At 35.1% G+C, this 13,067-nt stretch overlaps 1 protein-coding gene across 7 annotated transcripts in view; it reads right to left on the reverse strand.

Moving 5' to 3' along the window:
- Positions 1-13,067, reverse strand: part of USP34 (ubiquitin specific peptidase 34) — a 250,742-nt gene that overhangs the window by 126,705 nt on the left and 110,970 nt on the right. For all 7 annotated transcript variants that reach the window (XM_019430890.2, XM_053890716.1, XM_053890717.1 and 4 more), the window contains 4 exons: positions 12,245-12,858; positions 9,835-10,049; positions 5,114-5,229; positions 4,897-5,024 (listed from right to left, as the gene is read on the reverse strand). In XM_019430890.2, the coding sequence (XP_019286435.1) occupies positions 4,897-5,024; positions 5,114-5,229; positions 9,835-10,049; positions 12,245-12,858 (1,073 nt within the window). The remainder of the gene's footprint in view (positions 1-4,896; positions 5,025-5,113; positions 5,230-9,834; positions 10,050-12,244; positions 12,859-13,067) is intronic.

The raw sequence follows: 13,067 nt of genomic DNA on the forward strand, positions 1-13,067 counted from the left end.
ACATTATTAACATAGTTACAAAATCAGGGAAGACAATTTGGTGATGATAATAATTTATATTTCAATGTTAAAATTTTGTCACAAGATATACACCAACCTGTTACAATTAAAATTATACTGTAGATTTTTTTCCTGTAACAACTACATGCTAAACTGACTTATCAACTTTTTTGCCCAGTTTTGATTGGTGATATGCTTACAAAACTCAACATAAAAAAAAGGACTGTTATATTTAAACCTACATTTCACAATTTCTTCTAAGGGTGAAAATTTCAAATACCAAAACACAATCATAAGCAACAATGTGTTTAAGGATAAAATGGTTCAACGATCCAGAGTAACAAGATACTAATTTTAGACTTAATAAAAGATGTTTTACCCTAAAATGCCCTAGCTCTTTGCTTCAATCCAAGAGTTACTGCTGTTACCAGAAGCTTATTACTAGGCAACAGTATGATATTCCTGTAATTACCACCAATAAAATATTATGTTGCCTTAGCAGAATGAACACGTTTGCTGATGTTATTCACAAAGTTATGCTTGAATGATTTTTTCCTAATCCTGGACTACATGTTTTAAGACTGATGCATTCTACAAAATTATTTTTCAGTCATTATAAATTATAGTATATACCAAAAGTTGACATGAAATGCTATATGTAATATAGTCTTTATAGAGGAGAAAACAAAAGTAGTATATAGTACCATCCATTTGTTAATTATACAAACCTTTATTTATATAAACAGGGCCCCTGATACATGATCACTTTACTAAAGACATCTTTTGTACACAAAGGCAAAAATTTTAAGCATATGTGATAAAGTACATACACAGGATCAAGAATAGCATAGGAGACAGAATTCCAGTCTCAATTCAATTCTTGGGAGGACACAAATCTTCAGGGGGTGCCTAGGTACAGGAAATGCCTTCTAATAAACATAAAAAACCAAAGGGGCTGATTACAACCCAACCCCTAAATCCATCCTACTCAATGGACAGCAGTCTTATCTCACCCAGCCTTGGAGACAAGCCTGAAAAGAAATGGACTTTTCATTGTGGGAGCTACCATCTGCCTCACGCTCTCACTTTATGAAAACATTCTGCAAAGCAGTCTACTGTGTGTTTCTGTAACTTTTAACTTCCTGCACTCTTGAAATGTTCTTCTGTGTCTTATAAAACAATCTGCCTGAGGCTAAATGTGCACAAAGCACACACATGCTGCATATCAGAGACTAGGCAAGGCATCTAAAAAAAGTGTTTACAATGGTTCCATATAAATGGTAGAATTATGGGCGATTTATAGAAGGCTTTAATTTTCTTTTTCAGATCTCTATGCTTCCTGAGAATAGGCCCATATTACTGTTCAAAAAAAAAGCTAAGTTTATTTTTTTAATGTTTATTTAATGTTTTATAGTTGAGAGAGCGAGCGAGTGCACACATGTGGACAAGCAAGAATCCCAAGTAGGCTCCATGATGTCAGTGCAGGGCCCAATGCAAGGCTCAATCCCACAAACGATAAGATCACGACCTGAGCCAAAATCAAGAGTCAGACACTGAACCAACAAAGCCACCCAGGTGCCCCAAAAGCTAGATTCATTTTATCAAATAAATTGGAATATGACCACAGAAAAGGAAAAACAAACAATGCTGACAGGTCTATAAACCATGTAAGGAACTGCAAAGAAAATATAAAAGTTAGTACAGAGAAAATAAAAAGATAAAGCTTCCTTAAGTACATAAAAAACTGACATCACCAAGAAGTAGACTTCTGTGTTCTTTTGTCAAATGTCAGGAAAATGATAAATAAGGTTGCAGCGGCCCATTTGTTTCAACATAAGGAAGAGCTTTACCATTAATATTAGCATCCTTATACAACACTCCTTTCTGATGGTAAACCCAGGGGCTAGATTTGAAAAAGAATTCTTATATTCTTTAGGGTTTCTATAATTCAGATGCCACTACTGACTATTTTGGACCAGGTAATCCTTTTGTTGTGGAGAGGCTGTTCTCTGCATTGATGGATATTTAGCAGCGTCCCTGGCCTGTAGTAATACATCTAATACCATTCATTAGTGTTAATGACCAAAAAATATCTTGGTTGATATTGCCGGGGTGGGGGGGGGGGGAGATCACTCCCACTGAAAACCACTGGTTTATCAAGAAACCCAGACCAATGATGTACAAAAATTTTTCAACTTGCATAATAATGTTGGTAAGTTTAACTGGTATACACTGGATGTGGTGTGTATTTCCTATGCTAAAAAATGCCATTATGCTCTAAATATTATCACATATGACTATCGTTCACTACAAAACTAGCATGATACAGCAACCATCTGAAGAGTCAAGTTTGAGGGCAAAATTAAATGCAACACAGTAATCATGTTTACAACATACTCAATAAAGCATTAATTAAGTAACTGTATCAGGATACAGGAACTGAACAAAGGAAAAATGCTTTAATTTCAACTAATCTGGGAGTGGACAAATTAAAGCTTAATAAAAAATCCAGATTGACTATTTTCCGTTTTACACACTTATTTTTCCTTCTGTCCCTTTTAAGTTTTCCTACTTTTAAATGATGTGATGACTGTGGAAAAATAAGAAAATCAAAAAGCATAAGGAAGAAAAAAAGTACTCAATTCTCTCAAAATTAACCATTTTATAGTCTCACATATTGCTTGCAATTTTTAACAGACAAGCCTGTAATTATATGCCTCTATATTGATATGATCTTTAAAAAAAAATCTTTCAAGGCTGCATGATGTTTCATATTTCACACAGTCTTACTGAAGTATACATGGAAAAAGTGTATACCTAATAACTGAGAATAGGAGGTGAACATATCTGTATGATGAGCACCCCCATCAAGAAATAATTACCAACATACATCTGGCTTTCATTGTGCCTCTGTTCTAGTCACTACATAACCCAATAGTAACCATTATCCTGACTACTAAATACAATCATTTTCCTGTTTTTAAACTTTACATAAATAGAGTAACAGTGATACACTCTCTTATATCTGGCTTATTACACTCAACATTGTATCTGTGAAGTTCATCCATACTATTCCATGCAGCTGTAGTTCATTCAATGTTACTGCTATAATGTCATTCAACAAAGAGTCCACCATTTAGTTTTCCTTTCTACTCTTTTTTGACACTTGGATAGCTATATAAAGACTATTCAGTTATTTTGAATAATGCTACTATGAACTTTCTTTTTAAGTTTGTTTGTTTGTTTATTTATTTATTTATTTATTTATTTATTTTGGGGGTGGGGTGGGGGGGGTGAGAGAGGCAGAGAGGCAGAGGGATACAGAGGATCAGAAGTGGTCTCTGCACTGACAGTAAAGAGCCCGATGTGGGGCTTGAACTCACATACTGTGAGATCACAAACTGAGCCAAAGTTGGATGCTTAACAGACTGAGCCACTCCAAGCACCCCACCTATGAACATTCTTTTCTTTTTACTTTACTTTTTAAATCTTTATTTATTTTTGAGAGACAGAGTGTGAGCAGGGGAGGAGCAGAGAGAGAGACACACACAGAATCCAAAGCAGGCTCCAGACTCTGAGCTGTCAGCACAAAGCCCGACGCGGGGCTCAAACTCACGAACCGTGAGATTATGACCTGATCTGAAGTCAGACGTTCAACCAACTGAGCCACCCAGGTGCCCCCGGACATTCTTGGATGTGCATTTTGGCAATCATCTGGATGTCTTTCTGTAAGGCACATACTTAGCAGTGGAACTGCTGGAATTAGCAGTGGAACTGCTGGGTCTTAGGGTATGCAGATGCACATATGGGAAATATAGACTGTCACAACCACTTAAAAAAACTGTTTACTGGTTTCACAAAGACGTCTAAAAGACAATTAACATTTTAAAATTAACTGCTATACTACCTACATAAATTAAAAATTAATCTAGCCATTAAAAGCATTCCTTTTAAAGAATGTATGTCAAGTGATGTAACTGATGTGCTAACAGAGGTCTATTTATTAAGTGGTTTCTTATACCTGCATGAAGAAACTGTTCAAACTATATAACCGTTTAAAAGAAAAAGCAGAAACTGTCACACATACTTTTTCTAATTCAACTGAGTTTTAAAAAAAAGTTTATAGCATTTAAACTTTAAAGCTTATTAAAGCATTCAGTAAAATTAAATATTTGTATCAGGCTTAGGCAGAGGGTGCTGAAAACATTGTATGAACAGAACAGAATACAATACATTCAATTAGTAAGTGAATGCCCTATAATAGAGATGGCATTACCAAAGCAGTATAAGAGAAAAGAAACCTGAAACTATACCAATGAAAAAGAACTGAAAATCAAAAATTGCGGTAATCATCTTAGCCCAAGTAAGAAGTACATGGCAGAATTCAAACTAGAAAAAACCCCCAGCCTAATTCTTTATGCATGACACAAGTCAAGACATAAAAGATCGACCCAGATGGAAGAACAATGCCATTATCAAAATGTTTGCATTTCACTTAAGTTTAACTTCATTTATCTTATTTAGGTTGTTTTATATATGAAACAGCTCAAGAACATTTAACTGAAATTTGAAAACACAGCAGTTACCACTATGTTTCCAGAATCAAGAAGAAAGTATTGTTATTATTACTTTGTTTCTGTTGCAGGATATCTAATCAAGGGTGTCACAAGTGCCAAAAAAGAAGGTCTAATTAAAAAAAAAAAAAAAAAAAAAAAAAAAAGAACCCTATGAGGTAAAAAATCTTCGAACCTAGTAAGAAAACCACACTTAAAAAAAAAAAAAAAAAATTTTGGTTGGTAATGTTTCATTAAATGCTATGAATCCAACATACCATAGTCAGTAAAGAATACACAAAAGGAACTTTACTATATAAATTTTTTTTAAATTCCCATTTACCTGTTGTTTCCTAAATTTTCAAGGCAACCTTCAATGAATCTCATTCGAATCTGTCTATCCGTAAACCAACATACTAAGGAACAGAGAAGCTTCTCTGCTTCATTTATTAATCCTTCAGAAAGATTAACCTACAAAAAATGTATATACGTAAAGTTAGTTTATCCTGTTTGCATTTTGGTGTAATTTTGTAGCCTTTTCATTCTATTAAGTAACTTACCGCATCATCATCTTGAACTATATCCCACAACAAAGTGTTTCCTTTCTTGCAAACGTTATCCAAATTAATGTCTGTCACAGCATTACTGTTGAATTGATGTTTATGAACTGCAGGTCCTGAAGGGATGAAATATAACACACTATAGAGGAATGCAACTGACTGAAATTGTGAATTATAGCATTCGTAATGTTAACAAATCCAAAGTAAAGTGTAACAATTTATTTTTACACCACAAAATAAAAACAATACAAGATTAACACAACAGTTGCTTTGTGAGCTGCAGTGTTGCTTAGAGATTGATAAGACTAAAGTTTAAGAAGAGTTTTCTTCTCATAGTCTCTTCATTATTTCTAGTAACTATGTTTTTCACATGTCAAGTGAACTATATATAAATGCTTGAAACTCAAATTAAGCATAAAGATAATTTTCTTGGAATAATTTTATAGCCAAGAAACATTATTCTAAATTACCTTCTGTATAATGTTTTATACCCCTACATTTAAAAAGTTGTACCAAAGATGATTTACCTACAACATTCAACTAAATGCAAAGATTCTAGTGTAATAATTTAGGCTTTGTGTGCCAAGCTAAATAGATTTTCACTGGTTCTAATAAGTAAAAATGCTTTTTTTGAACAGCTTTACCATGAAATTTCCCTATTTAATTGTACATATACATTGATTTCATTGAAACAAGAATTGTACAACCATCAACACTAATGTTTAAAGCACTTCCACCACCTTAAAACATTCCTTCATACCTAATTACAATTCCTATCACATTCCTCAGCTCTAATCCATTTTTGCATCCACATAAATTAGCCTTTTCTAGAAATTTTTGTAAATGGAATCATACAATTTGTGTAGCCTTACATCTGAATTTGTTCACTTACCAAAATATGTTTTGAGGTTCATCAATATCAAAGCACATATAGTATTCATTTTAATTACAGTATATACGGAAATACTTCATTTTGGTTATATTCAACAGTTAATAGACATTTGAGAGATTCCAGGCTCTGGCTAATATGAATGATGCTGCCATAAACATCTGTGTAACAAGTCTATATGGACACATGCTTTCCTTTCTCTTCGGTAAACTGGAATTGGTGAGTCACAAGATAAATGTGTATTTAACATCTGAAGAATTGCCAAACTGTTTTCCAAAATGTTTGTGCCATTTTACATTCCCAACAATAGTTTATTAGAGTACCAGTTCCTGTTCCTCTACATCCCCACAATACATCAGCAGGGTCACTCTTTTTAATTTCAGCCATTCTAATAGGTGTGCAGTAGAATCTCATTGTGATTTAAAAATTTTCATTTGCGGGGCGCCTGGGTGGCTCAGTCGGTTGAGCGTCCGACTTCAGCTCAGGTCACGATCTCACAGTTCGTGAGTTCGAGCTCCGCGTCAGGCTCTGGGCTGATGGCTCGGAGCCTGGAGCCTGCTTCCGATTCTGTGTCTCCCTCTCTCTCTGCCCCTCCCCCACTCATGCTCTGTCTCTCTCTGTCTCAAAAATAAATAAACATTAAAAAAAAAAAAAAAAGTTAAAAATTTTCATTTGGTAAGAGACCTAAGTGGTTCAGTCAGTTAAGTGTCCCTCTTGATTCTGGCTCTGATCATGATCTCCCATTTGGGGGATCCGGTCACACAAGGGGCTCTACTCTGTGCTCAAACTCACTTGTGCTCTGTGTAAGCTCAAACTCACAAACTGTGAGACAATGACTTGAGCTGACATCAGGAGTTGGATGCTTAACCAACTGAGCCACCCAGGAGTCCCTCAAATAAACAAGTATTTTTTTAAATTTTCATTTCCCTAATGACTAATGATGTTTTAGCATCTTTTCATGTGCTATCATTCATTTGTGTATCTTCTCTCTTTGCTAAATTACTACTGAGTTGTAAAAGTTCCTGCATATTCTGGACATAAGCTCTTTATGAGATACATAATTTCCAAATATTTCTCCCAGTCCTTGGCCTGTCTTTTGGTGGTTTTGTTTTAGTATTTCTTTTTTAGCTTAATTTTATTAAAGTGTAATGTAAACACATAATCAAGATATAGAACATTCCTATCACCCCAAAATGTTCCCTTGTGACCTTTTACAATCATTCTCTACCACCAAACCTTAGGTAATCATTAAGAAGATTTCAATCATTATAAACTAATTTATAAAACCTTGGATTGTGAGTAATTTGTTCTGCATGTGTTCCACAAGATGAGCAAACATTTCTAATAAATTTTAACTTGCAACACAAATAGTATGTGGCACCAAATGTCACATGATCACAACTGAGCCAATGGTTCCTGAAATCTGCTTTGATATACGAGTTGGATTACAAGCATGTTCCTGGAATGAATTATGCTTGCAAACCAAGGTTTTACTGTACTTTTGAACATTCCAGAATTGCTTTTAGTGATACTCAGTATGTAGTACACCCTTTTAATTTCATTTGCTTAGAATGTTGATATTTACCCATTATGTTGCATGTATTAGTTCTTTCCTTCTTATTAATGAGTAGTATTACTTTGTATAAATATACCATATTTTGTTAATATACCAGTTAATTCCAGTTGAAATTATTCTGGAACAGGTATGAACATTCAATGTACAATCTTTTTGTGTACGTATGTTTTCATTTCTCGGGTAAATAAACCAGAATAGGAATTGCTGGGTCATATGGAGAGATACATGTTCAACTTGATAAGAAACTGTTGTAACAGGTCCCAAATCAGCTGAATTAATTCATACTCCTCAACAGCAACAGAGAGTTCTAGTTGCTCTAGAAGTTAGTGTCATTTAGTATCGTTAGTCTTTAATTTTACCCATTACAGTAGGTATATAGTAGTACTGCATTGTGGTAGTAATTTTTTGCATTTCCCAGGTAACTGGAGATATTAAGCATCAGTTTCATGTATTTATTGACCACATTTCTGTATCTTCTTTTAACTATTCAAATCTTTTGCTTCACGCCTAGTACAGAGCCCAACATGGGGCTTGAATTCATGACTGTGAGAGCAAGACCGAGCTGAGATCATGAATCAGACACTTAACTGACTGAGCCGTTGACCCCCCCCACCTTTTTTTTTTTTTTTTGCCTATTTTTAAACTGAATTGTGTTACTGTGTTGAAAAGTTCTTCATAGTACTAAATAGTTATACAAGGTAGACTCAGAAAGCATTAATATACATAATAATTCTGCTCAATTTCTAACTTCATATAGTAAAAAATAGGTACAATACTGAGTAAAAGGAAAATAGAATAAAAATAATGGTGAAAATTTAGTAAATATGGTATCAAATTCAACTGACCTCAATCTTACTTAATCTATTCATTTCTCAAAAAACCACAATAACACAACAATAAAAAAAAGTCAAGATACCCTTATCTACATCATGCACACGTAACATTTGAAATCAATTAAACTGTTGCCAAAGTCCATAAGTTATATCTCTAAATTTGATTATGGCTTTTTAACATAAACCTATCTATCAGGTTTACTCAGTCTGTACTGGTACACCAAAATCCATTTCCTAGGCTAGCAGGGGCTGATAGTACCTTAAAAAGCATGAGGTTGGACCTTTATTTTAACTTTTAAAAAATTTTTTCATGTTTATTTTTTTTTGAGAGAGAGAGAAAGAGACGAAGCAGGCTCCAGGCTCTGAGTTGTCAACGCAGAGCCTGATGTGGGGCTCAAACTCACAAACCACAAGATCATGACCTCAGCTGAAGTTAGATACTTAACTGACTGATCAGGTGCCCCTATTTTAATTTTTTAAGTGTATATAGCACTTTATTTCTTTTGAAGTGTACTCTACAATGTTCCATTAGTTTCAGGAAGTTGAACCTTTAAACTGCTAATTCTAATACTATTTTTCCCTCTTAATTTGTCTCCCTTTCCTTTTTCTTCTATTATTCTTTAACCTCCTCTAACCTCCATTCTTCCAAGTATGGTCATTTCCTATCACTTTTTTTTTTTTTTTAATTTTTTTTTTCAACGTTTTTTATTTATTTTTGGGACAGAGAGAGACAGAGCATGAACGGGGGAGGGGCAGAGAGAGAGGGAGACACAGAATCGGAAACAGGCTCCAGGCTCCGAGCCATCAGCCCAGAGCCTGACGCGGGGCTCGAACTCACGGACCGCGAGATTGTGACCTGGCTGAAGTCGGACGCTTAACTGCGCCACCTAGGCGCCCCTCCTATCACTTTTTAAAGAATGATTTGAAATGATTAGAACCATCATTTTGTGAACATTTCCATCACTCCGGATGAAACACCTTGCCCTGTAGCAGTTACCTCTACTCTTATATCCTCCCAACCCTCCCTAGCCCAAGGCAACCATTAATCTACTTTCTACTCACTAAAGACTATGCTAGACATTTTACATAAATGGACTCATAGAACATATGACCCTGTGTAATTTCCTTTTAGCTCCTTAGATTTCTAAATACAAAATTTAATACAGCCATTTATTTTCTAACATACAAGACTATAATTTTATATATTATGTATTTCCTTCCCTAGCTAAATATCTCTTGATAGAAATGTAGCCTTTATATTCATGATGGAGTATTCATAATAATTTCATTCCCTAGGAAAGAAAACAAACCACACACATATGATTTGGCAAAAATATTCAAGTATAACATTAAATATTGAATCCTTTTATCAGTATAAATTGTTTTAAAGAAAGTAAATATTTTACTTACTACAAAATCTTACCTTGACTAAGATGTTCATGGTAAATAGATGCTAAATTGGGAAGATGTTGTTGGAGATGAGATGTTAGCTCTGCATGTGAATTAATCTGAACTAGTTCCTCTTCACACCCAGATTCTTCACCATCAAAATCAGCCATATTTTTTTCTGATTTTGCACTGACCTGGGAGCTACTGCAACTGACATCATCTGCACTTAGCATATCATCAACCATATGCCTATTAACACAGAGAAAAGCACAAAGTTAAAACACATGTTGTGAAACACACAAAAATTGTCTCAAAAACTGAAAACCCCACTATGTCAGAATTTTAAATTAATTACACAAAATACCCACATATTGTCTGACCCATCAACACACTTCACTAAAACCAACTCAAAGATAATTTTACGGAAAATCTGTAAACTCACTGTTACATATTTTCTGAACTCAAACCACAATGTGAAACTCTGTACAACTCCAAAATCGAATGAGATTACAACCAGGAAAATACTTCATTTTAAGGCTGCAATCTAGATGTGGTTATTAACCAGGAGACTTTTATTCAATGTAAACTCCTATTAAAACAATACCTAGTAAGCAATTTACTTCTGAAACATACCATACTGGGTACTTTAAGGATGGAAAACAAAAAAGATAAAAAATAACACAAAGAAAAAATGGTCAGGATTAATTTAGAGATTCACAAGAGGTACCCTGCACAGAGAACATGGGAAGTGCTAATATGAAAATTGTAGGTCTTGTGAAGTAGGGAATTGTTGTGGGTATGAAAACTAAAAGATCTGCAATGTGCCAAAATGAATATATTTCACCTCAGTTTTACAAACTAATTGCTTTGTCTTCCTTATAAGCTATCCTGGGAAGAACTTTGAATGTAAAACGTCAGACTATAAACCACTGGTTCTCAATTACAGGGGGACACTGGGCAATGTTTAGAGATATTTTTGGTTATCACAAGGTGGGAGATGCTGCTGGCATCTAGAGATAGAGATTAAGGATGATGCTAAACATCCTATAATACATTCACACTGCTGCAAATTCAAAACACAGAATTATTTGATCCAAAATGTCAATACTGCCAAGATTGAGAGACATCACCTTAAATTCATATGGATTAGTAATAAGAAATAAAGGCAAAGAAAATAAAGTAGTAAATATATGGATATATAGTTCTCCCAAACAACCACACTGAATTCTGAAAGTCCTGACACACTGCCAAGTGTTAAGAAAACTAATACTGATAAACCACATATTTGTATTTTATTGTCAATTAAAATTTACTACTTATATGACGGTAATAAACAGGAGCTAACACATATTGAGATCTATTATGTACCAAGTACATCGGCCCATAAAATGTTCACATTAAAACCCAAGAGGTGGGGCGCCTGGTTGGCGCAGTCGGTTAAGCGTCCGACTTCAGCCAGGTCACGATCTCGCGGTCCGTGAGTTCGAGCCCCGCGTCAGGCTCTGGGCTGATGGCTCGGAGCCTGGAGCCTGTTTCCGATTCTGTGTCTCCCTCTCTCTCTGCCCCTCCCCCGTTCATGCTCTGTCTCTCTCTGTCCCAAAAATAAATAAAAAACGTTGAAAAAAAAAAAATTAAAAAAAAAAAAACCCAAGAGGTAAGTACTAATGTTCCTATTTTATAGATGAGAAAATGACTGACACAAAAATTAAGTACTTTCCCCAATAACACCTAGTGACAGAATCACTTACTTTTAATTACCACAAATGTATTTCACAAATACTCAAAAAGCTTTATCCTTATTCATACCCTAAAATTAAGATGCATGTAAAATTTCCTTTTAATGATCACAATTTAATGGAGTTTCCACAAGCAATCTTATAACTGCTTTAAGGTAATTATTACAAGGAGATAAAGATCTAGATCTGTGTTGTCCAATATGATAGCAACTAGCCACTATGGTCACTGCACACATTGAAAAGTTGCTGATCTAAACAGAAATGCGCTGTAAATATAAAACATACACAGAATATTGAAGCCTTATTACAAAAGAAAGAAAAATATCTTTGTTTTTTTACTGATTACATATAGACATTTTAGATATTACTGCTTTAAATAAAACTCATAATTAAAATTAATGTCACCTATTCCATTTTGCTTTTTAAAATGTGCCCAGAAGCAAATTAACAATTATATACTTACAGCATGCTTTTGAATTTACATTATATTCTTACTTGCACTAATCTAGAATATACTGCAATTCAATAAACACAAGCTGTAATTGGTTCCCTAAAGGAAATAGACTTTTTTTGGTAAACATTTATTTTTTAAGTAATCTCTACACCCAATATGGGGCTCAAATTCACAACCCCAAGATCAAGAGGCGCATGCTCTATGAACTGAGCCAGCCAAGCACCACAATACAATCTATTTTTAAGGAGACTTACCCATCATGGTGGTGATGATGATGGTGGTGGTGGTGGTGGTGATGCTGTGGACCAATAAACTGCCGACAATTAAATAATTCATTCCCAATAGTCTCCCCAAGAAAGTCCCCAGTGCGTGTAATACAAGATTCCTGAGATGCTTGTGCTATATGAGCAGCATTCATTTCCCCTGAAATATCATGTTCTCGATCTTCAGAGTGTGAACAGGCATCTAGCATTCGTATTCGATTATCTACTGAAGGCATTGAATCAGTGTTAAAAACCAGGTCCTTTCCTGTTCCATTGCTTGTCCCACTTCTTTCTGATGGGCCTTGGGAATCCCCTAAGCAAATGCCTGCTTGGCTTTCTAACTTTCTGTTCCGAAGATCTGTACCACAACTGCTTTTAGGAGGATTATGACCATGATCATCATCTTCATCTTCTTCTTTAAGGGCTTCAATATCTGCAATGTCTTCTGACTGTACCTCACTGCCAGGGCTCCCAGCGGACTGGCTGGCATGGCTAGAATTCACCTCATTGCTAGATCCATCGCTATGCCCACTACTGCTACCAGGACCACTGCTTCCATCTTCACCACTGTTGGCAGTTTCATCAGAACTTCCCTGCATAGATTCCTAGATTTAGAAAGAAACAGACTTAAATAAATATTTAAACTAGTAAGAAAAAAGTAACTGACATGAACACCCTGACTTTTTAAAAGGTTGACGCAAGGGGCACCTGGGTGTCTCAGTCAGTTGAGCATCTAACTCTTGATTTCAGCTCAGATAATGATCCCAGGGTTGTGGGATCAAACCTGGTGTCGGGCTCCAGGCTCACTATGGAC

This window comes from Panthera pardus, unplaced genomic scaffold (genome assembly GCF_024362965.1).
Source record: "Panthera pardus isolate Hobbes unplaced genomic scaffold, ASM2436296v1 HiC_scaffold_25, whole genome shotgun sequence".
Lineage (NCBI taxonomy): Eukaryota > Metazoa > Chordata > Mammalia > Carnivora > Felidae > Panthera > Panthera pardus.